A 26421-nucleotide genomic window follows, 5' to 3' on the forward strand; every position below is an offset into this window, starting at 1 on the left:
ATATATCTGCTTGGATGCCAGTTATGGTCTCTTTGGGGTATATTCCCAGTAGTGAAATTGCTGGGTCAAATGGTATCTATATTTGCAACTTTTTGAGAAAGTGCCATACTTCCTTCCACACTGGTTGCACCAGAGAAGCTGGATTCTATGAAGAAGAATGTAGAATCAGGATAGAAGGAAGACTCATCAGTAATCTGTGTTATAGAGATCACACAACCTTGCCTTCTGAAAGTGAGGAGCACTTAAAGCACTTGTTGAAGAATATCAAAGAATACAGCCTTCAATATGGATTGCATCTCAATGTCAAGAAAACAAAGATTCTTACCACTGAACCAAAAGGCAGCATCATGACAGATGGAGAAAATTTGGCTGTGTTAACAATTTGATCTTGCTTGATCAACACCCGTGGTACCAGCAGTCAGCAAATCACGAGACATACTGAACTGGGAAAGTGTCCAGTTAGGGGACCTCTCAAATTTACTGAGCAGTAATGATGCGAGTTTGAGGACTAAGTGCATCTGATTTAGGCCATGGTCTTTCTGAGTACTTGCTATGCATCTGAGAGCTGGACAATGAATAAGGATGACAGAAGAATTGATACCTTTGAGCTGTGGTGCTGGAGAAGAGCGCTGAATGACTTATAAACTGCCAAAAGAACAACAACAACAAAAAATGTCTTGGAGAAAGTGCAGCTAGAATACTCCTTGGAGGCAAAGATGATAGTTTTGCCTCACATACTTCAGGAACATTGCTAGGAGGGGCTACTGCTTGGAGAGGAACATAATGCTTGGAGAGGCAGATGGTCAGCAAAGGAGAGGAAGACCCTCAATCAGATGGACTGACACTGTGACTGCTGGAATGGGTTCTAATGTGTCAGGATGTGTTAGGATGGCACAGGATAGGATAAGGTTCAGACCTGTTGTTCATAGGATCACTATACTTAATGGCACCTAACAACAACAGGTAATTCATACAGATCCTCTTGTTAAATACAGACTTAAATTCAGCATATCTAGGAGTGGTTGTTATGTACTGTTGAGTTGGAACCAGCCCATAGCTGACCCTCCCTACATGATTTCTAAAACAGTAAAATCACATACAAGGGGACTGTCAGTGGAGCAACTGGTGGATTTGAATCATGTACCTCTGTGGTGGCAGTGCATCTCCTCACCAATAAGCCACCAGATCTCCTACCTAAGGGTTATTGTTGTTAGGTGCTGTTAAGTAAAACTCATAACAACAGATCTGAACCCTGTCCTATCCTGTGCCAGTCTCACAATTCTTGATATACTGGAGCCCAATGCTGCAGTCACTATGTCAATCCACCTGGTTAAGGATCTTCCTCTTTTGCCATTCCTTTACCTTTCCAAGCATGATGTCCCTCTCCAAGGAACAGCCTCTCATAGCAACATGCCCCAAGTATTTAAGACAAAGCTTTGCCATCTTTGCATCTGAGGAGCACTCTGGCTGCACTTTCTTCAAGACACATCTGCTTTTTTGGCAGTCCATGGGCTATTTAGTATTCTTCATCCACAAGAACCAAAATTTGGCTTTGAGTCTATCCCACTTGAATTTGAAAACCATCTTAGAAGAGGTTTGAGGCCTTGAACACTAACGAGTGAAAACCAGATGAGTTGTGAGAGGATATCAAGGATATCATCCATGAAGAATGCAAAAAGGTCACTACAAAGACAGAGGAGAAAGAAAGGACCAAGATGGATGTCAGATAAGACTCTGAATATTGCAATAGAGTACCAAGAAGCAAAAGCAAAGGAAAGAAATCGAGAAATCAGGGAGGTGACCAGAAGATTTCAAAAGGTAGCACAGGAAGACAAAACAAAGTATTATAATGAAATGTGCAAAGAGATGGAGTCAGAAAATCAACAGGGCTTAACTCGCTCAGCATTTCTTTTTTTAATTTTATTATTACTTTGTGTGTGTATACCGTCAAATCGGATCTGACTGGTTACAGGAGAAGATGGCCCCTCCTTCCTTCTCTAGCAGAGCATCTGGTAGATTCGAACCGCATGTCTCAGGACTCAGCATTTCTTAAGCTGAAGGAACTGAAGAAGAAATTAAAGCCTTGAGTGGCAATACTTAAGGATGCTTTGGGTAGAATATTAAATGGACCAGGATGCATTAAAAAAAGGTGGAAGGAGTATGTAGAATCACTGTACCAAAAGGAATTGGCTGACACAGAAGGATTTCATGAAACATATGAGCAAGAGCCGGTGATGATAAAGAAAGTAGTTTAAGCTGCTTTGAAAGAATCGGCAAAACACAAGTACCCGGGACTTGATGGCATACCAAATGACATATTTCAACAAACATGCTGCCCTGGAAGCGCTCACCAAATTGGGCCAAAATATCTGGAGGACAAACACCTGCCACCCGACTAGAAGAGATCTGTATTTTTCCCCATTCCAAGAAAGATGGCCCTACAGAGTGCAGAAATTATCGAACAGTATCAGTAATATTACATGCAAGCAAGATTCCACTGAAGATTATCCAAAAACGACTGGAACAGCACATCAATAGAGAACTGCCAGATGTGCAGGCTGGGTTTAGACGAGGCTGTGGCACTAGGGATATTATAGCTAATGTGAGATGGATCTTGGCTAAAAACAGAGAGTACCAGAGGAACTTCTTGTTTCATTGACTATGCAAAGGCATTTGACTGTGTGGATCACAACAAACTGTGCCTAATTCTAAAAAGAATGGGAATCCCAGAATACTTGATCATTCTTATGCAGAATCTATACTTGGACCAAGAGGCAGTCATCTGAACAGAGCAAGGAAACACTGCATGGTTCAAAAGTGGGAAGGGTGTAGGACAGAGATGTGTCCTATCTCCATACCTTTTCAGTCTGTATGCAGAACAGATCATTCGGGAGGCTAGACTCTATGAGGAGGAAAGTCATCAGAATTGTAGGAAGACTCATCAACAACCTGTGTTACGCAGATAATACAACCTTGTTTGCTGAAACTGAGGAGGACCTGCAGCATGTGCTGCAGAAGACCTGAAGCACTTGCTGAAGAAGGTCTAGGACTACAGCCTTCAATATAATTGAATCTTAACGTCAAGAAGACAAAGATTCTCACCACTGGCTCAACTGGTAGCATCATGATAGATGATGAAGAGATTGAGATTGTTAACATCTTTAGTTTGCTTTGCTCCACAATCACCTCTCTTGGCACCAGCAGCCAAGAAATAAAAAGATGAATTGCATTGGGAAAGTCTGCTGTCAGTGACCTCTCCAGAGTACTGTAGAGCATCGAGGTCTGTCTGGACACTAAGGTGTACCTGATCCAGGTCACGTATACCATGGATGACTAGGAAAACAAACAGGTTCATCCTAGAGAGGGTGAAAACAAGCTATTCCACTCTAGTACTCAAACTGACCTCACGGCTTTTCAGTAATTTGGAGAGGTCCCTGACTGCAGATTTTCCCAGTGCAGTCAGTATGTTTCCCTCATTTCCTGACTGCTGGTACTACGTATTGCTTGTGGATCCAAGTAAAATGAAGTTGATAGTTTCAATTTTTCCCCCCCATCTATCATGACGTTGTCTATCAGTGCAGTGGCGAACATTTTTGTTTAAATGATGTTGAAATGCAATTCATATTGAAGGGTAATGTTGGATCTTCTGCAGCAAGCACTCAAGTCTTTCTCACTTTCAGCAAGCGAGGTTGTATCATTTGTATAATGACAGTTACTGATGAGTCTTCCTCCTATCCTGATGCCATATTCTTCTTCATAGAGTCTAGCTTCTTGAATAATTTGCTCAAGGTACAGATTAAATATGTACAAAGGATACATCCCTAATGTTTACCTTTCTTAATTTGTAGTCTTCCTTAGCTCTGTCTGCACAATAGCCTCTTGGTCTATTTATAAGTTTGGCAGGAGCACTATTAAATGTTCATGAATGTAAGGGTAGGAAATGCAAATTCCTAGCAAGAGGAGGCTGAACCAGAATGAATTGCTGGAAGCTTCGGTTGTACAGGAAATATGGGACTGGTAAACTTTGTAAAGAGCATTACAAGGAAGCATGCAAATACGCCATCCCCTTTTCCTTATGAATCAGGGTGAAGTCTCTCTCAGGGAGGAGTGATAGGGAATGGCAAAGGACACACTGAAGAAGGAGATTAATCAAACTGGCTTTGACAAGCACTGTGGCAATTGGACAATTAAAACAGACATTCGGAGGGCGGGGGAAGAAGAACAAACTGGGGAGGAGGGTAGAGAGAATGGTGCAGCAATGAAGGAATGAAAACCCAAAATCCCTGTAAATGTTCATTAAAACTAATAAAATTTAATAATAAAAAAAAGAAAAATATGTATTCTTTAATTCTAGGGAAAAAAAACAAAACAAACAAGGATGCATGCAGCAAAATCCAGAATGTGAAAAATTCTACAGATCAAACAATCTGATGTTTTTTCTACAAATTAGAAGGAAAAATCAAAGCAGGAGGTAGAAGTTAAGGATTAAAGGAAACTAAGGATATTGTAAACCTAGGTAGTGTCTTCCTTCTTTCCCGATAAATTCTATATTATCTTCATGACGAGTAAAGTATGTATTTAAAAAAATCTGTCAAGAGCAATGTGAAAAATATATTACTAGGGAAGAAAGGAAATCTGTGCAAAAAAAAGGACATTACTACAGAGAGTGGGGGAAGCATGCTGGCAATGCCATACTCATTACTTTTTTTGGTGAGGGTGAAGAGGTGGCAGAGGAAGAGGGGGTGAGTTTGCGTTATGTGGGGTTTTTTTGTTTTTTTTACATGTATGTTGGTTATTAACAGAGATATTAACATTTCATACATGTTCATGAAAAAATGTTTTTGGCAAGCTCTGGTGGCCTAGTGGCAAGAAGCTGCACTGCAATCCCAGAGGTGTGTGGTTCAAATCCACCAGATGCGCTGCTGAAGGAGGGACAATCTCCTCCTGTACCACCAGTCAGATCCGATTTGACGGTACACACATAACAAAATAATAATAATAAAAAAAAACCTTAAAAAATGTTTTTAAATGGGACTAAGTCAAAGTCAACTTGAAAAAAATTACAATAGCCTTTTTCCCCCCACATCAGATGGGTAACATGCCGACATTGTAACAAGGCTTAAAGGAGGCACATGTCATACTGAACACCCAATTACCATGCTTACAAACCAGAAAAGGATCTCCAATAGACATTTTAGGGTAAAAGTAATATATAAAATTGTGTTGCAATTGGCTGTTGTATCTTCATTGGAGCTGCTCACATCAGATCCTTCATGCTTATGATGGTTAATGTTTCATGGGGGGGAAAGAAGACTTCTGGGAGCAAAGAAGCCAGAGCAAAGAGAAGAGCGCCTGACTCATTCTTCAATTCCATTGCCACACTGCCGCCAAAAGAATCTTAAAAATTCAAATATAATAACCTGTCTCTCTGTCTCTCTTGCTCAAATTTTTGCAACCCAATATTTACCCTGCTACACTGCCAGGACGCCTCAGATAAGACAGGGACATTTTAAAAATAACAGAGTTCAGAAACCTACATTTCCAGTCATTCAGAAAATGCGAATTAGGAATCACAATTTCCATTACAGTTTCTGTGAGAGTAACAGGTAAGGTTAATATTAACTGGAGAAGAAAAAATCCCAAACTTTTACTTGGGATGCTACTTTTTACTTAGTTACTGAAATCCAGGTTTAATATTCTTATACTGTATACAGAAGAGCTATTATCCTGGCAGCTGGGTTAGCAACTTTTATGATACAGATGAGTACAGTGTATGACATAGGAATAATCTACCTTCTAATTACTGACAAGGCAATCCTGTAAGAATCTAGTTGGAGATGGCACAGAATTTCCTTTTCAGACTTCAAAAAAACTGTGTGTGTCTCTGTGTGTGTGTGAGAGAGACTGTGTGTGTGTGCGTGCGTGTGTGCGTGTGTGTGTGTGCACGCAAGTAAATGCTCAGATGGCTTCATGGCAAGGAACTGTGCTGCCAACCCAAAGGCAGAAATATGGGAAATTTCCTCCCATGCAATTTACAGCCTCTCAAAATCTGCTAGAGGGTCAGTTCTGACAACATAACTAATAACAAATAGACACACACATGCACTGTTTTTATGTGGCGCTGAGCTGTCTGTGACCCATAACCACATAATAGCTCTGAACCATGCCCTGTCCTGAGTCAATCTCACTGACTCTACACACCCACCCCATTACCCTAGTCACTGTGTCAATCCATCTCCTCCACTGTCTTCCTCTCTTACCTTGTCCCTCCATCCCTCCAAGCATGATGTCCTTCTCCAAGGACCTGTCTTTGCTGGCAACGTGCTCAAAGTACACACACATATATAAAGAGAAAGAGGTCTCTAAAGAAGAGAGAGAAATCTTCTACGTTTACTGGTCACAAAATTTCCATTGGCTTTAGTTCAATTCAGTAAGAAACTACTGCCCACTATCATGTACTCTCTAAGGCATTTTTGGGTCTACCAAAAAAATAATCAATACATAAATAAATCTTCTGTGTTATAAAGAACTTAGTGATTGAATTTAATATACAAATGAAGAAGCAGTAACCTGACTGAAAGGTTAGAGGAATTGTAAAATTCAAATAGCAAGTTATGAGAGTAAAGAAGTGGCAGCAGAAATCAGAGGAAGTGAAGTTGCCCAATCTCCTTAATGCCAGGTTCTTTCTACTCCATCACTGCCTCACATGGAAATTTAAAAAATCTTTAAGGGATAGACTGTCCATGGAGTGGTTGCTGGGCTCAACTGTCAAACTTTAAGTTATCAGACCAACACACATGATGTACCATGTCAGCACAGTTCCTTGTGCAAATAATAAAAAGTATCATTGGCGAGTATTTTTTCTGGGTCTGTGAGCATCCTTTTTAATCTGTTGGATAAAGTGTTTGATGAACACAAGGATTTGATTTTTAGAATAAAAAGGTAAATACATTAAAAATAGTTATCATATCCCTGCAATCTTATTCTCATGTTGTGGTGTCGTTATGTGCCATCAAGTTGCTTGTGACCCACAGTGACCCTATGTACAAACAGCTCTTAATCCTGCCCTGTCCTGAGCCAGTCTCATTAATTCCGACACACCTTCCCCCATTGCCCCAGTTACCGTATCAATCTCATTCAGGGTTTTCTCTCCTGTGCTGTTCCTCCACCCTTCTAAGCGTGATGTCTTTCTCCAAGGACAGGTCTCTCCAGGCCACATGCCCAATGTTGAGACAGAGCTTCAAAATACTAGCCTCCAAGGAGAAACTTGGTTTCACCCTCTGCTAAATAGACTTATTTGTTTTCTTGGTGTTTGATGGTATGTTCAAGACTCTTCTCCAGCACAATTCAAAGGCATCAATTCTTCTGTCATCCTTAGTCACTGTCCAGCTCTCTGATGCATAGCAAGTAATTGCAAAGACCATGGCCTGGATTAAGTGCAGCTTAGTCTCTAGACTGTTATTGTTTTTCAGCACTCTGGAGAGGTCCCCGACAGCAGATTTTCCCAATGCAATTTGTCTTTTGATTTCTTGACTGCTGGTGAGTGCTGACTGTGGAGTTGAGCAAGCTGTAACTGTTAACAACCTCAATCTCTTCTTCATCTATCATGGTGTTGCCAACTGGCCCAGTGGCGAGAATGTCTTCTTGATGTTGAACTTCAATCCATATTGAAGACTATAGTCCTTGACCTTCTGCAGCAAGTGCTTCAGGTTCTCCTCAGTTTCAGCAAGCAAGGCTGCGTTAGGTACGTAACGAAGGCTGGTAATGAGTCTTCCTCCAACCCCGATGCCATACACATCCTCATAAAGCCGTGCTTTCCAAATGATCGGTTCTGCTTTCCAAATGATCTGTTCTGCATACAGATTGAAAAGGTATGGAGAGAGGATGCATACCTGACTCACTCCTTTCCTGATTTTGAACCTGCAGTGTTTCCCTGCTCTGTTCTGAGGACTGCTTTCTGGTCCAAGTATAGGTTTTGTATGAGCACAATCAAGTGTTCTGGGATTCCCATTTTCTTCATGGTTAGCCACAATTACTGTGACATAGGGTAACCTCATTAAAGGTTTAGTGTAAATTCTCACATACTTTTATTTATGCTCCTATACATAGATAAAACATATACACGTATATAATTCCTTTAACTTAAAAATAAATTTTTCTCTTCTTTCTCCACGTAGGCTGGGAGTCTTTGTAAACCCAGCTACATATATCTGATTCAGTACTTTTAATAGCTACATAATTTCCCACAGTATAGTTGTATTATAAATAAGTTAATCATTCTTTTATATAGAATTCAGATTGTATCCCCTTTTTTCTTTTTCCAATACCAGCATTTACAGTAAGCATCTTTATGTACATATCTTTACATATTGATTTTTATTTCAACAGCATGGATTTAACTTGGATCCATAATTAACAGTCAAGGTAGGAGTAGTCAAAAGAACAAAAGATGTACTGCACTGGGCAAATCTGCTGTCAGGGAACTCTTTAAAGTATAAAGATGTCAGTTTAAAGGCTAATGGGCACCGACCCAAGCTATGGTACTCTCAATTGCTTCATATGTATGTTAACAGTTGAATAATGAATAAGGAAGATTATGAAAGAATTTGGATTGTGGTGTTGGTGAAGAGTATGGACTATTCCATGAACAGCCAAAGAACAAAAATATCTTGGAGGAACGACAAGCAAGGTAATTCTTAAGCAAAGGATGGTGAAAACTTTGGTTCACAAGCTACTGGCACATTGTCAGGAGGTGGTTCTTGGGGTGGGGTGGGGGAACAAACCACACCCAAAAACCCAAGCCTGACAAAGTCAAGGGTCAGGAAAGAGAGGAAGAACCTCAATCAGCCAGACTAGTGCAGTGACTGTAACAATGTCTCTGAGCATGGCAAGGAATGTGGGGTTAGCATAGATAGGGCAAGCTTCAATTTTTGTTTATAGGGTTGGTATGAGTCACAGTAGACTCAATGTAACCTAACAACAACAGTAATATAAATTCTCAGATGCGGGACACAAAGGTTATGGACATTTTACACTTTAAAAAGAAATAATTTTGTTTTAATCAATTTCTAAATCTGCTAGTAAAATATTTTTAGATAATTATTTGTCACTGACATCTCCTGATCTGTATACTACCTGTATGTTTCTTTTGTCAATTGTCTGCCTATATATTTTAGCATTCTCCTCCCCTCCCCCAGTTCACTGTGTATTCTTTTTTTCCCCCCAAAATATGGACTGCTTCACAAATTTACTTGTCATCCTTGAGCAAAGGCCATGCTAATTTTCTCTGTATCATTCCAATTTTCAGTATATGTGCTGCTGAAGTGAGCACCTGAATTGTCTTTTTATATTTTATTCCAACTTATATATTTTGCTTTTGTTTGCAATGTCCTTTGCCACAAATTGTGTGTGTGCGTATGTGTGGGTATGTATATGACATATGTAACCTAACAGACTTCTAGATTTTCACATCTTAGTTAAAAAAACTCCAAGCCAGAAACTATGCAAATATCTTCATATCATTTCTCCTAGAATCTTCAGTTTTTCAGGTAATCCTATAGTCTACTATGTGTTGATTATCATATAAGACACACATTTTGTTTTCTTGTATCATCTATTATTTCTTCTATAACTTTTTTTTTTAATGCAGGTATCTCTTAGTGGTGGGATTATAAGTAATTTATGTTTTTCTTAGTTGTACTTTCAAATTTTCTATACTGGATATATAATACACATGCCAATAAAAATGGTCCTGGAGTATATAAGATTTGTGATCTCTATTTATAGATGAAGAACTGAAGCACAGAGAAATTAAGTTTCCTGCTCAAGTTAATACATCTGAAGTCTACCCCACTGGGTTGCTTTTCCTTCACTTTTTTCTTCTAAAATAGAAAAAACACACCTAAGGTGGTAGGTGAGAGCATACCACTTAACATATGGCATTCCATATTACATTGGGTTCACATATTGTGTAACACCAATTTACCATTGTTTCACTCACTTTATCTCACTCCTCCAAATTGTTGTGTCCTCTCCTAAATTGATTCTGACTCATAGTGACCATACAGGACAGAATGAAATTGTCCCCCAGGGTTTCCAATGCTGTTTATCTTCACAGAAGCAGTTGGCCTCATCTTCCTCACAAACAGTAGTTGGTTTGTTCTTATCACTGACTTTCTGGTGAGTAACCAAGCAATTATCAGGGATCCTTCATCCTCCCAATCAAGGAGACTGGGAAAATGGCCTCGGTTTATAGAAAACAAAGTTCAGAGAGGTAAAGTGACTCATCTAGATGACACAAGTTTGAAACAAGGTCCTTTTACTTCTTACACAGTGCTTTTGTTCATTTTTGCCACTTCCAAGTAGTAGCTGAAAAATACACCTTAATTCTGCCAAAATGCCCACTTACCTAGGCGAGCCCTGGTCCTTGGTCCCTGCATCTGACTCCGCAGTTCAGGCCTCAGATGAAACTTCTTTGCTTCATCAACTAGGTCTCTGCACTGTAAACTACAGCGGATGAATGGCTGAAATAGCAGAGTGGTAGCAGGGTGAGCCACAGAGGCGAATGCTAACTCCTCTAATGTTAACTAGAGTATGAACGGCACATATAAACACTTAACTCTTAATACAGAAAACTGATGTCCAAAGACCTGTGATATCAGGATGGCTGTTGGTAACCACTGTGCTGTGCATTTCCAGAAATAGTTTTAAAATTTATTTTTTTGGATAGATGCATTTTACATAGCTCAAAACTCAAATGAAATAAGAAGAGACATATCATCAAGTTTTGCTCCAAGTCCTACTCCCACCTTGGCACTTATAGGTAATACTTTTTATTAGTTTGCTTGGATATTATGTAAGATGGTCACACAAATAAAAGCATATAATAATATATATGATACATAATAAGCATACAATTATTTTCTAGTATATCTTTCCTGAAAACATCTCTCCAAGGTTCACTGCAATACCATAATCTCTTTGTGCACTTCTGATAGAGGTCTGTCATGACTGGGCATTTTCTTTGCCTCCCCAGAGCCATTCTGTATCCTCATTCATTGTGTTCTCTAGCTCAAAAGACTGACATGGGTGAACTACATAAACTCTGTCAATCAAGCTTCTCTGCTCTTTGGATTATTTTTGAGCTCAGTCTTTGGGAGCAAGGGCAGTGAGGTTAGGGTTGAGGTTCCTTATGACAAATTTGCTATATGCCTTAACCAAAAGTCACAGCATGACTTTCTTCCAGGTTCTGGTTACCAGTACTCATATTTACCCTTTAGGCCTTGGGACAGTTAACAGCTCAGTGGTACTAGCTCTAGATTATTGTACCATCTTTTATTGTTCTTCTATCACTTTTTTTTTTATATCTTCGGTGGTAGTGGATTTCATTTTAGTTTTGAGAGTTTATTATTTTTTAGTTGTAGGATTCTGGAAAAACCAATAGTCATGGTAAAGCTGGAAATTGCTGTTGACCAGATAAACTTCTAAATTGTGAATTTATAAACCTTGGTATAGTCTCTCACTTATCAACTAGTTGCTGTTGACCTTTACTTTTATAAGTAGCTCCTTTCCAAATAAACCCTCAACAAGCTATCTTGTTTTTGAGTATGCCGCCTGAGATAGGCCCAAAATATGCTCTAATTTGAAAGTATTTTTATTAACCCAAGGAGTTTCTCCTATGAAATATAAAGGAAAAGAAATAGTAATAGCAAATACTTACATGTAAGACAACTTGTGAGTACTTTAAATTGTACTCATTTATTTAATACTGATAACAACCTAGGAAATTGGTATTCTTTCTACTTTATAGCTAACACAGCTGAGATAGAAACAAGTTAAGTAACTTGTAAGTAAGTGTTGGATCTGAGATTTTAGCCCCAGAGTCTGGCGCGAGAGTTGGGTTTTGTTTTTGGTTTTTTGTTTCATTTTTTTTTTTTTTTACTTTGTTGTGTGCCATCAAATTGGATAAAATCTGACTGGCACAGGAAGAGATTGCCCCTATTCCAGTGGAGCATCTGATGGATTCGAACCATGCACCTTTGGGATTGCAGCACAGTTTCTTGCCACTAGGCAACCAGAGCTCCCAGAGTTTGTATTCTTAACTGCAATATAAAGTACTGGCCACTGTGTGTATGTAGATGATTATCAGAAAGAAATTACAAATAGGAAAAAGGAATTTTAATACACTAATTAGCTTGCAACTTTTCTAACATGAACTTTTTTTTTAAGAAAGAAAAATTTTTAAAAATAATTTTAATGAACATTTACAGAGAATTTGGATCTCCATTCATTCACTGCTGCACTTCTCTACCCACCCAGCCTTCTTCCCCCGCCCCCCAGTTTGCTCCTTTCTTTCAAAAGCAAAAGAAAGACTCCCTCCCTGGGACACAATCCCCCCATACCCCTCCCACCGCCCCAAGTACATTCCACTATGCAACCTTAATTGTGGACTCTTGTGATAACCATAATACCCTATCATACATCGCTTTTAAATTATTCAGTCCCTCATCTATTTCAGTGCAGTATACACAATTTATCCAGTTGTTCTCAGTCTTACCCCCACTCTGATATCAGTCTCATTTTACAGCAGTGGCACCATGCAATATTTGTCCTTTTGTGACTGAGATTAATATGAACATTTTTTTTAAAAACCTGTACTTGTAGTTAATTCCCAAAGAGATTAGGGAGCAAGAAAACCCCCTTTAATTAATTTGGGCCTTATCTACCTGTTCCAAGTATTGGCCCAAAGTACAATCCAGGTAAAAAAGATACTTGGGGCATTCCAAACAACTTAAGTTGGAGAAACACTTAAAAAATAAACTCAGAACGATACAACCAAAACGGATATAAAACAATATAAAACAGTTTTATAAAACTGATAATAAAAGCTAGGCATCAAACTGCTTTCCTGCTTATAGTCCCAGAGGTAAAAATGAAGAGCACTGTTAAGCAAAGCATTTTTACCATTTTTTAGGCAACTGGAACAGTTGATATTTAATGGAAAAGGGGGGACAAAGTTAATCATCGGCTGTTAGTTATGTAATAGGATAGGGGCACATTAAAGGGAAAAAAATCAAAACAAAATTAAGTCATAAATTTTAATCTGTGTCAGAAGCTTGCCCTCCCAGCAATTAACTTGTCCTAGAAAAATGGCTGAGGACTGTCAAAAAAATCCTGAAATTTCCTGGGGACGCTAACCAGGATTATATTGTGCTTACACTAACATAACTTTGAGAATGAAAACTGTCAGATCCTATGTGTCTTGTATGACTTACCTCAGCATCTATTACATCTGTGATATACCTAGGAGTCAGCAGGGGCATCCTGACGTACTGTAGCAGGTCTGGCAAAGATTCTTCTCGCTCCTTCTTAGCATGCTTCACCCAATTAATGACAGCCTCAAAGACTGGCTCTTCAGAGTCCACCTGTCAATGGATATGACACACACATCTATTTCCTCTCTGCAAATTATCCCCCCACTCTAAAGGTAATGCTCATTACCACCCTCTCTCTCTGTACTCACACTACCATTATTTCCAATCTTCTAGACATTGATAAGCTCTTAAGAAAATGATCTTATTCAAACATAGCTAGCTCAGTCTAAGAATGTAATTAAAAGCAAATTGGGTAAAAATGGTTCCTAAGACAGTGCAAATTGGTTTTCCATTTAATCATTCATACAGATTTTGGTTTAGGACATTAATTACGGTCCCCACTCTCCCCACTTCCTCCCTGTTTGTCACCTGGGTGATTCTTCCCTTTTGACCTTGAATGAGTGTTCTACAGAGCACCTGCCTGGTTTTATCATTTACTTTACAAGGGCTATAGCCTTAGGAGTTCCACTGGTCTCTATTAGACCAGAAAACTTGGTCATGTGTGTGATCTTGAGTTACGTTCCACTTTGTGTTCCCATTCTGTCTGGGATTGTCCACTGTGATACCTTTTAAAGAGGCAAGCAGTGGTAGCCAGGTACCATTTTGTTCTTCTGACTTCAAGGTGGTGGAAGCTGAAGAAGTTCGTGTGGTCCATTATTACTTTGGACTAGCTGTTTCTATGCATCTTTGCTCTTCTTTATTCCAGACAGGGAAAGACCAACAGTTGCCCCTTAGATGGCCACTTGCAAACTTTTAAGACTCCTGTCACTACTCACTAATGTAGGATGTAGAACACAGGTTTTGTGGATTTTGTCCAAGCTGGTTCTTAAAATAACTCTTAATCATGTCTTGTCCAATCACTTCAAGCTTTGTTCCCCAATCTTTTCATCCAAGCCTTTGAAGCAGGAGCTTCTCTTAAATCATGTATTTAAAGCTCCAGTTTTCAAAATATTGTCAATCAATATTCGAACAACTATTATATATATAATGGAGCTCTCGCAGTCTTTTGGTAAGGAGTTGTGCTGTCAATACAAAGACATGTGGTTCAAAGCCAACAGCTGCTCTGAGGCAGAAACAAAATCTTCTCCCATATGACTTACAGCTTCTGAAAACCAGCTGGAGGGTCAGCTCTGAGTCAATTCCAACTCACACAACAACTTAAGTACTGTGTTATCTGAGATGACATATAAAAGTAATAATTTGGGGAACTGAAGGCTAGGTTTAAATGTGACAAACTACATATAATAAGATATACCCCAAAGAGCCTACATTATACCACCAGGTAAACATGAGATATAATCACTTTGGTGTTATTAGGTGCCTTCACTAAATAGGAAAGTACAAGAAACACAAGATTTCAAACTTAGATTGGCAGGTCAGTGAAGGACCTCCCTTAAGCAGTAAATTGACATCTGATGTGCAAATAGTAGTTAGGAAGAGCAGGAGAGTGGTCCAAGATAGACAAAAGAACAAATACAAAAGACCAAGGCCTAGGGGAGCTCTGGTGGCCTAGTGGCAAGGAGCTGCAACTACAATCCCAGAGGCGCATGGTTCGAATCCACCAGATGCTCTGCCGGGGAAGGAGGGACAATCTCCTCCTGTACCAGTCAGATCTGATTTGACGGTACACACACACAAAAATAATAATAAAAAAAAATTACAAAAAAAAAAAGACCAAGGCCTGCACTGTTCAATACGGTAGCCACTACTCACATGTGGTCATTTACAGTTAAATTAATTAAAAGAAATTATACTAAAAATCCAACTTCTGAGGTGCTGTGTGCCGTCAAGTCAGGCTGACGCATAGCTGACCTTCCAGGTGGTTTTCAGAGGCAGTTAATTGCATGAGAGGAGACTGCCCATCCTTCTACTGCAGAGCAGCTGGCGGATTTGAACTGCGTACCTTTGAGATTGTAGAGCAGCTTCTTATCACTAGGCCACCAGAAGCTCTCAGCCGTACTAGTTGTATTTCAATTAATTAATAGCTGCATGTAGCTAGTGATTATCAAACTGGACAGTATACATAAATTATTTCCTTCCTATATTCAGCAGAAGTTTTCTATTGGATGGCACTGTTGTTGTTGTTGTTGTATACCCGTAGTTGACTCTCTGGTGGGTTTTCAGAGGCTATTATTTGCACAGGAGGAGACTGCCCCTAAAGCAAAAGAAATGGTAACCTGAGAAAATGATAGCAGGCTAGGGTAAAAGAATGAAGGAGGGATGGGAAAAAAGAGGAAAGAAATGAAACTAGAAAGGTAAGCAAGGGCCAGATTAAAAAGGACATTACAAGACTGGAGTTTACTCTAAGGGCAATTAGAAACCATTCCGGTGGCCTAGTGGTAAGAAGCTGTGCTGCAATTCCAAAAGTACACAGTTCAAATCCATCAGCTGCTCCTTGGGAGAAGAATGGGCAATCTCCTCTTGCGTAATTTACTGCTGCTGAAAACCCACTAGAGGGTCAGTTAAGAGTTGGTTCTGACTTGATGGCACACAACAACAGGTTTTAAGCTGGCTACTGACACGATCATAAGGATTATCTTTAAAAATTATCCCAGCTGCCATTGGTAGAACAATCTGGTAGGGTCAAGAGTGAGGCCATTTAGGAGGCTACTCTGGTACATTAGCAAAGAGGTGATGACAGAGAGATAGAGAGACGGACTGGAGAAATATTCGGGAGGTCAAACTAAACTACTCTACTGATGGGAGTAGATGTAGAGTTCATGACAATTTATAATGTAGAAAATTATGTAAAGGTGTCAGGCTATTTTAAAGAATTTCTTTTAAAGATAAGAATGACAGGTTGAAAGTTCAAAGCACCTGCATACTAAGCTCTAATGTTTTCTAGGTTAAAATTGGGTATGTTGTTGTTGTTAAGGATCATCAAGTCATAAACCACTCATAGTAGCCCTATGAACGAAAGACCTGACACTTGTATAACTTTCTTAGTTTCTCCAAGTTTATAGGGTTTCCGGAGGCAAGCTATATTACAAATTAAAAATCAGGCTTTCAATCAAAAGTAAGAATCTTGATATAACTGAAGAAAGAATAAACTGTTAAGTGCAGAGAAACAGCTAAATTAGAAAACTCCCCAGAACATTCAGGTTTAATTATGGAGAAAAAGGAATCTTCTCCATAACTATTTTCAGGGAGAATTCTTATTTACCAGACACTGGCATTCTTATTCAATAGTATGAACAGCACTGTGTACTAGGTATTAATATTATTTACATTTTATAGAAGAAACTGAAGATCAGTCATTAGCTAAATTCTCCAATGCCACAGTCAAGACCTAAAGTCTGTATTAATTAGTAAGTTATACTTGTTAAGTACTATTCTTTTGTTCTTTTTTACAGGGTCTACTAAGAAATCTATTTTTTTTTTTTTACATTTAAGAGTTGGACTAATTTTTTTTAAGACCAGTAAAGCACAATAGTGAGAAGGGTAATTTTTTTTATATAACCATATTTATGGTTATAGAGTTTATTAAAGTTAACAGGCTAAAATTCAGGTTGGAAGCAGAATACAAATCTTTAATCCAGATGTATTCTCAAGCATGTTTTCATGCTTAAGTCAGTGTTACAAAGTTCGTTTTGTCCTACCAGTTACAGCATCTTCTCTCAAGTCATCTACCAAACTTGGGTGAAGGCCTTTGGTTCGGGCTCTGTGGGGCAGCAGTCCCAAGTCAGCTCTGTCTCATGCATTCTCTGGTTCTCTAAATAGGCTGTTGTTGCTCTTGTGCAGATCTTGATCTGGTTGGTGCAGGGATTTCTGTCCCTAAAGGGCACTCACTGCTTCTTCTTTCTTGTTAGTGTTGAGATCCCCAATTTTTGTTGCTGAATAAGTACTGTTTTTAATAATTGTAAATATTGTTAATTGGAGCGCCGGTGACCTAGTGGCAAGAAGCTGTGCTGCAATACCTGAAGGCACATAGTTCAAGTCCACCAGCTGCTCTGTGGGAGAAGGATGGGCAATCTCCTCCTGTGTGATTTACTGTCTCTGAAAACCCTCTGGAGGGTCAGTTATGGGTTGGTTCTGACTCAAGGTTACACAACAACAATGATGTTGTTAATAATAAGATGAAGTTCTCATTGTAAACTGGGAGTTACATACCTGGTTTTTATTTATAGCTGGATTACAGAACATCAGAATAATGTCATTTGCTGTCCCTATTCCTAGCATCTTGTTCCCCACACCCCTAAAATAGCAATGGCAAGTTTTGATCCTTAAGAAAGGCCATACAAAAGAGTTCTCAAATTGCTTCTCAGCTCCTGAATAAGTTGCCGAGTTGTTGTGTCTCTCTCTTTCTGTCTTAATTTCACTACAGATTGTTGCTGTGGTTGGTAGGTGCTGTTAAACTGACTACTCATAGTAACCCTATGAACAGATGTGAACCTTGCCCTGTGCTGCACCACTGTCACAATCTCCATCCTCCTCAAGCCCACTGTTGCAGTCCCTGTGACAAACCATCTCACTCAAGTTCTTCCTCTCTTCTGACCCCCTACTTTTGAGTATGGTATCTTTTCCTAAGAATAGTCTCCTGACAGCATGATCAAATAAGTCTAGGAGAAATCCCTTCTGTGACTGCTGTTGATGTGGCCATCAGAAACAAGCAGACTGAGTGATCAGCACGTAGTTTAGGGTGAAGAGATTCTGAAGCCAGACTGCCTAGCTTTAAATTTGAACCCTGGCTCTACCATTTACTAACTATGGTAGGTGGTTAAATTAGTTGTGAGAATTAAAGCAATTGCTGTAAACGACAAAAAATAGTACTACCAAAACATTAGTTCCAGAGTACAGAGATTTTTTTAATGCTCTGTTCATAACTGTAACTACACCCTGAACATACTAAGTGCTTAATGGATACTTGATTAAAAAAAAGCAAGCTGAACACAGAAATGTCCATCCCAGCTACTATAGTGCTAGGAATATATCCCAAGAAAATCAGAACTGAGATGGGAATGAAGATATGTACACCTATGTTCATAGCAGCATTATTCACAGTAGCAAGAAAATATAAATAGTCCAAACACCCATCAACAAATGAATGAGTTCACAAATTGGTACACTGGTACATTCACACAATGGAATAGTATGCAGCACTAGGAACATGATTTTATAAAATACTTATGGGAGAGTCTAGATAACATAAGTTGAGTGAAATAACTCAGTCATATAAGGACAAATACTACATAAGATCTCTGCTGTGGAAACAGGAGGATGACTGAGGATATGTATAAAGGTTCAAAAGGGAAAGAGAAAGGGGGGCAGAAAAAGTGGGGAAAATCACTAGGAGAGCAGTTAGTTGGCAGAGAGGAAGGTAGAAGAATAGATAGGAAAGATTCAGTGGGTACTTGAAAAGATGGAGTGATAATAGATATAGACCCAGAGTAATTACATAAAATATAACAGTAAGGAAAAAAAAAGAAATTCTCAATGAGCTCTGAACAATTTTCCTTTAAAAAAGTCACTAGTGAAAGGTGTAAAGAAAAAATGGCCTCAATTTTAATAAGATGTGTAGAATTTTAAGAAACCAACATGGGAATAAAAATATCTATAGGAAATCTATTTAGGACTTGTTATATACTAATGAAACTCTTGTTGTGTGCTGTTAAGTTGTAATCAACTCATAGCTGACTCTCCAGAAGGTGTTCATTCAGAGGCTGCAAATCACTCATGAGATTGCCTGTCTTTCTCCCTCACAGCAGCTGATGGATTCAAACTGCATGCCTTTGGGTTGGCAGTGCAACTCATTACCTCTAGGCCACCAGAGTTCTAGTTTTTACTAAATAAATAAATAAGGGAGTAACTATCTGCTCTATGAAAGAATTAATTTACTCTGTAAGATTTTTTTAAATAACAAAGTCTTCCGCAAGGACTTAGAAAATTTGATTTTCCCCAATGTATCTCTTGTTTAAGTTGACGTACACCTATTGAGATGCCATTAACTTCTAGGAATCTACTAATTTAAAATCCGCTATTATTGATGAGAAAGAAAAACCCCAAACTCTTAGCTTTCCTTGAAAACGGAATTTCTCCTAATTGGGAGAAACAAAATCTAGCAGCTAGATTTTTATCTTACCACTTGGCATTTTCTAGAAACTACTAAATAAATAGGTGGGTCACTAAAGGTCAAAGATACATGACAGTGGACTTCTCATTCCAATTCTTAGCCTAATGAAGGCCCAAATGTAATAAAAACGAAATACAAAATGTAATAAAAATTGTATACTAGTACTTTGAGTCCGAACAGGGACTAATACTGTTCTTTCTGTATTAAGTCACCAGATACTTGCCTGGGCACAGGGAGTTTCCCCTGTGCTAGGTGGAGATCCAGTTCACCTGCCCCTTCCTTCCACTTCCACTCCAGCTCCTGCTGACAGAGATCCTCATCTCCAACTACTTATCTCTTAGTGAGCCACTCCCAAGAAGTAGTTTTCCTTCAAGATAATCTCCTTACTTTGCACAGACTTTGCTATTAATCTCATTGTCATCTGGTGGTGTAGTTTTCTGCTTATTTATCAGTCTCGACTGCTGCAGTATGAATACTCTGAAGGCAGCAACTATCATACTCATTTTCAGATTTGTACCACTAAGTATACTGACTGTTAAATAGGAGTTGATCTCGGTAAATACTTGTAAAATGAGTGAATGGTTCAAAGAGAAGTTCTATAAAAATCTACTTCCATTGCCAATCTGTTCATTCCACACTGTTGAAAAGTGCTTCTTAACCACCAGGATCATATATTTCATGAGGAGAATGGCTAACTTCCTCAAACAAACTCAGCATATAATTCTAGAAGGGTTAACAAAACTTGAGAGCCAATATAGACACTTGGTTAAGAAGTCTTGCTATCGACAAAGTAACTTTACCCTGCTTTTCAAGCTTTATAATGGTTCAATCTTGGAGCAAAGTCCGTACCTGAATTTCATCACATTTGATTAGCTTTTCAACCTCTCCCTGACTTAAAAGAATGAATTCTTCATGCTGTACCACTTCAGGGAAATGCTTCTGGCTAAAGACCTCAGCTGCTTGCATCAGGTCAACACAATTGTGAGTTTCAGCAAAATCTCTGATACCCAGGCAATTAGAAGGGTCCAGTTGACTTTCTAAGAACTCACAGCAGGCTTGCTTCACACCTAAGACAAACAAAGACAGTGAATAATAAATACTTGAAGGTACTTGGCAGGTGTTGAATTGATCTATATTATCAGTTCTCAACAATTCTTCAACACAGTGTAAAAGGAAAGCTAACTCAACATTTAGGAAACATACTAGAAATTTTATGCTTAAGCGTAAGTTCAAATACTGCTTCTGTTTTAGAAGCAGAATTTATACCTGTCTCTTATTCATCTTGAAGATGCGTATAAGGAATACCAATTGTTTTCAGGACACTGGCAGCTGGCTTTTACAAGAAAACTTTATGGAGTAGTTCTACAGTGACCTATGAGTCAGAATCCACTCAACAACAGGTTTGGTTTGGTTTTATACACAATTAAACAAAAATACCCATAAAACGCTTGGGAAGAAAGCTAAAAAACCAACTTACTAATTCAGCATAATGTCCCTAATTCCTACCCTAAATGAAAATTAACCAAGACTCCAATCACGGAAAACAATCTCATGTTTTTCTAATAGAAAAGTTCAGAATATAAGCAACTTCCATAATTGTGCACTAAGGCAAAAAGCTTTAAATTGTTCCAATTATGCACACATAAAAAGTGACATTAATTACTAAAGGTAAGAAAGATAAGATCAGGAACCAGAAAGAGGGGATTGTCTTTACTCCTTTGAAAACATCATATTCTCCTTGTTGTGTGTCAATTTTACTATTATTATTTTGGTGATCTGAATGAAATTTTACATAGTTCAAATCTTAAAAGGTACAAAAAGATTTACCCGGAGAAGTCCCCCAGCTTCTTATTCTCCCAGCCCCTGTTTTCCCTTTCACGTAGGTAGTGAAAATTATCAGCACCTTTTTTCCTGCCAGTACCACTGTGTACATAAAGTTAAGAAAATGACATATTACACTTTCATTAATTAAAAGAAAATACAACAAACCAACACAAAAGGTTGTTTTTTCTAAAGAGCTCATCACTCACATTTGGAGTTTTCCCTTGAGTTGCTATTGACAAGCAATTTTCTGCTGCACACAGACAACAGTCAGGGGAAATCAATCAGAGTACCCATAGTGTCTCTCCATTATTTTCATGATGTAGTCTGCGTAACTGGCTTTAAAGATTCCTAGAACCACTTTAGCATAAAAAAAATAGCAACCTTTACTGTCTGTACCTTTCAGTTGAAGGAGACAGGCTGCAGGGAGCAGTTCTTGTACATTCTCCACTGTCACATGCACTGTTTCTGTATACACAAAGTCCAACAGGATTTCCATGGTAGAAGCAGTTAAACCTTGGATATCAACAAAAGGTTTCCCCTTCTCAGAAAGCTGAAAATGCAAAGGATATAATAAGGGTGGCTGTAGTTTCAAAAGAAAAAGGTAGAATCTCTTATTTAAGAACTTGAATAAATAAAAATATAAATTAAATATAAAAATACCCCAATATACAACTATGGTCTTTGCTCTGCAAGTGATCACAATATAAAGTCCTAGACAGACTTGAAGAAATTGGAAAACAAAACTTGAAACCGTAAAAAAAGACCAGGCTTACCACAAAAAGATAAAGGTAAATAATCCAATAGAAAAATGGGCAAAGGATATGAACAGACACACTTCACCAAAGACGACATTCAGATGGCTAACAAGCACATGAAGAAATGTTCAAAATCCCTAGCTCTAAGAGAGATGCAAATTAAAACAACTATGAGATATCATCTCACCCTGGACAGAATAGCAAAATTTAACAGAACAGCAAGCAACAAATGCTGGCAAGGTTGTGGAGAAACTGGAACTCGTATTCACTGTTGGTGGGAGTGTAAAATGGTGCAACTACTGTGGAAGGTGGTATGGCGCTTTCTCAAAAAGTTGCAAATAGAGATACCATTTGACCCAGCAATCTCACTACTGGGAATATACCCTAAAGAGACCATAACTAACATCCAAGCAGATATATGCACACCCATGTTTATTGCGGCTTTGTTCACAATAGCAAGGAATTGGAAACAACCCAAGTGCCCATCAACAAATGAATGAATAGAGAAGCTGTGGTATATTCACACAATGGAATACTATGCTGCATTGAAATACAAGGAACTCATGCAATATTATTCAAAATGAGTGACTCTGGAGGACATTATGCCGAGTGAAGTATCTCAGTCACAAAAGGACAAATGCTGCATGGTGCCACTGTTGTAAAACAGGACTGACCTTGGGGTTGGGGAGAGACTGAGAAAGATGGGTTCAATAATGTATACTGCATTGAACAGATGAGGAAGAAAACTGTCTAAAAGGGATATGTGATTAGGTATTTTTGTCATGACAGGAGTCTAGAGTGAAGGCTACACAGTGGAGTGGACCTGGGGGAGGGTTTGAAAATCAATGAAAGAATTTTTCTTTTACTTTTCCAAGAGGGTAGTGTACTAGGGGGGACGGTTGGGAGGGGAGAAAAGTGCAACAACGAATGAATGGAAATTTAAAAAAAAAAAGAAAGGGTACAGAAAGGTTTATATACAGAGAGAATTAATCTAATAATGGAGGATCAATCCTATTCAAGGAGAAGGGGAGTGTAGAAAATTAATTGCTTGACAATGACCAGTTATTGGGATGGGCGAAAGGAAGGACAATGTGGAATGGATGGATGATTAGACATTGTGTGTATTATTATTGGTGTTGTGGAACACGATGATTGGGGATTGGAGAAACCCAAATCTGCTTTGTAAACTATCCCTCAAATAAAAATCAGAAAATAAATTAGGAGATAAAACAAAAAAAAAGAAAAGAAAAGAAATCTAGATCCATTTGCTTTAGTCGTGTGATCTTTCAACTGATGGCATGTGAAGATCATTTCAGAATTGGAACAGAACATGAAACGTTCTAATTCAGTCACTGTATTTTTATAGGTAAACATAATGAAGTCAGATAGCCATCAGGGTTCAGACAGAATTGTTAAAAATGGCTGAGCCTATAATATAGGTCTCTAGATCCATTCTTTCAAACCAACTATCATAAAAAAGAAAAACAAACTCATTTTGGTATTTTCTTGCCTGACATCAATTTTTTAATAGAAAATGGCAAATAAAAAGTACAATTTCAAAAAACTGAGTTCACCATTTAGAAATACACTAAAACACAGTCAATGCAAACTTTGATTAAGAATAGGTACAGTATTTTAACAAAACAATGATGTCTCTAAAAGATCATAGGCAACTGAAAGACCTGTCCCACTGAGGTTAGTTCACTGGTTTGAAATGAGAGAAGCAACCTTATCCAGTTGTGAGAGTATACTCCTTGATGACAAATAGTTAACAGGATCCAACTTGGACTTCATTCTATGTCAACTTTTTTTAAACAAAACGACTGTAAAATAATCACTGATGAGGAAAAAAAAGAGACTTCTCTTTTAAGTTTTCATAACTTCAACCTAGTATCTTAATGTGTAGAAAAAGGATGAAAACAGACTAGTTTTCTTCAGGCTGACAGAGCAAAGATGCACACTATGTAATTAGCAGTCGGCAGTCGTAATCAACCAGTAATTCATGCTCAGCAATTGCTGACTAACACTCTCCTCCTCAGTTAAGTGCCAACTGTGTTTGATGTTTTGGGCAGATATTGCAGAGGACAATATAAGACACGGATCTGCAGTGTCACACTACACAAAACCATTTTAAAATTAGTCTGATTAGGTAGTGACCCTAGTCTGTTTCTATGTTTTCCCTAACAGCCGTATGAGAAAGCATTGACCCATAATATAATGAGCTATTTTGGTTTTAAAATCAGATTGTAGAATTCAAGTTCTATCCTGAAGTACCCATATGTATACAAGGACGACTTGTTAATGCAACTATTATTTAAATATATGCACCAATAGCTAAAGCTGAAAAAGAGGAAACTAAAAATATTTTAAAAATTTTGCATTCTGAAATTGACCAAACCTTCAATCAGGATGCATTAATAAAGGAGCTCTTGTGCCCTAGTGGAAAGAAGCTGTACTGCAATTCCAAGGAAGCCCGGTTCGAATCCACCAGATGCTCTGCTGGAGAAGGAGGAATAATCTCCTTCTGTACCTGTCAGATCTGATTTGACGGTACACACACACAAAAAATTGTTTTGTTTTGTTTTTAAAAAAGAAGATGCATTAACTGGTGAAAGGAAAGGAGAAGTTGGAAAATAATGAAGAAGGAATGGCAGTTGCAAAGTACAGAGCTGGTGACTGAAATGAGGCCAGAAATAGAATGACGGAACTTTGTGCATGCAATTATTTATTCATTCATCACAAACATCATTTTTAAAAAACACAAATGGCAACTTTACAAATGGACTTCACCAAATGGACTGCATAGGAATCAAACGGACCACATCCATGGAAGAAATCGTTAAAGGAACTATCAGCAGTCAAAACCAAAGCAGGCGTTGACTGTGAAACAGGCTATCAATTATTCATATGCAAATTAAAAGTGTGGCTGAAGAAAATGAAAGCAAGTACATGGAACAAAAGGATCTTGAGTCTATTCTACTGGAATTTAAAGATCTTAAGAATGAGTATGAAGCACTTAACATGAATGGTCAAAGACCAGATGAGCTGTGGGATGACATCCAGGATATCATCATTACACAGAATCACAGTACCAACAAGAATTGGCTGACAAGGAAATATTTCAGGAAGTGACACATGATTAAGAGCCAATAGTAATGAAAGAAGAAGCTCAAGCTTAACTGAAGGCACTGGCAAAAATAAGGCCCCATAAATTAATGGGATATTAATTGCATTTTTCAAGTGACACATACAAGTCCTGGACATGCTCACCAATCTATGCCCGGAAATTTAGAGGACGGCTGCCTGGCTGACTTACTGGGAAAGATCCATATTTGTTCCCATTCCCAAGAAAGGGGACCCAACAGAATGTGGAAATTATCAAACAATATCACTAGCATCATGTGCAAGTAAAACACTTCTGAAGATCTTTAAAAAACAACTAGAACAGTACATAGAGAACTATCAGATGTTTAAGCTGAATTTAGAAGAGGTTGTGGCACCAGGGAGATATCACAGTTGATGTCAGACAGATCATGGCTGAAAGCAGAGAATACTAGAAGAATGTCTATTTGTGCTTTACTGACTATTCAAAGGCATTTGACTGTGTGGATCAAAACAAATTATGGCTAACACTTAACTGTATTTGTGCAAAACCTATACTCAGACCAAGAAGTTGCTGTGCAAACAGAGCCAAGAGAACACCACATTTTAAAATTTTTAAAATTAGGGAAGATGTACATCAGGGGTGTATCCTTTTTCTATACCTATTTATTCTATATGCTGAGCAAATGATTCAAGAAGCTGGACTCTGAAGAATGAGGCATCAGGATTGGAGGAAGACTCATCAATTACCTTTATTATGCAGATGGCACAACCTTGCTTGCTGAAAGTGCTTGCTGCAGAAGGTTAAACTTGCAGCCACCAATATGGATTGCATCTCAACATCAAGTAAAACTCCTAGTTACTGAACCAATAGGCAACATGATAGATGGAGAAAAGAAACTAGCAATGACTTCTTCTTAGCTGGATCCACAATCAGGAGATCAGGAGATATATTGCACTATCAAAGTCTGCAGTCAGCAACTTCTCCAAATTATTGAGAAATGGTGTCATTTTGAGGACCAAGGTGTACCTGATTCAGGCCACAGTGTTTTCTGTCACTTACTATGCATCTGAGAGGTGGACAATAAAGATGACAGAAGAACTGATGCCTCTGAACTGTGGTGCTGGAGAAGAATACTGTCCCACTGACTGCCACAAGAACAAACATACATCTTGGAGAACACACAGAGTGCTCTTCGTTGCTAGGAGAGACTATTCCTTGGAGAGGGACATCATGCTCAGTAAGGTGGCGGGACAGTGAAGGAGAGGAAGCCCCAGAACCAGTTGGATAGACACA

General features: G+C 38.5%; 1 protein-coding gene across 1 annotated transcript in view; it reads right to left on the bottom strand.

The window, feature by feature from the left end:
- KLHL12 (kelch-like family member 12) overlaps nucleotides 1–26421 on the bottom strand; it is a 35348-nt gene that overhangs the window by 7440 nt on the left and 1487 nt on the right. The window contains exons 2-5 of the mRNA XM_006887878.1: nucleotides 21664–21817; nucleotides 20293–20510; nucleotides 13275–13424; nucleotides 10409–10523 (exon numbers count right to left, since the gene is read on the bottom strand). Of these exons, the coding sequence (XP_006887940.1) occupies nucleotides 10409–10523; nucleotides 13275–13424; nucleotides 20293–20510; nucleotides 21664–21817 (637 nt within the window). The remainder of the gene's footprint in view (nucleotides 1–10408; nucleotides 10524–13274; nucleotides 13425–20292; nucleotides 20511–21663; nucleotides 21818–26421) is intronic.

The sequence above is a fragment of the Elephantulus edwardii genome, unplaced genomic scaffold, assembly GCF_000299155.1.
Source record: "Elephantulus edwardii isolate Elephantulus edwardi_28Jun2011 unplaced genomic scaffold, EleEdw1.0 scaffold00063, whole genome shotgun sequence".
In the NCBI taxonomy this organism is placed as follows: Eukaryota; Metazoa; Chordata; class Mammalia; order Macroscelidea; family Macroscelididae; genus Elephantulus; species Elephantulus edwardii.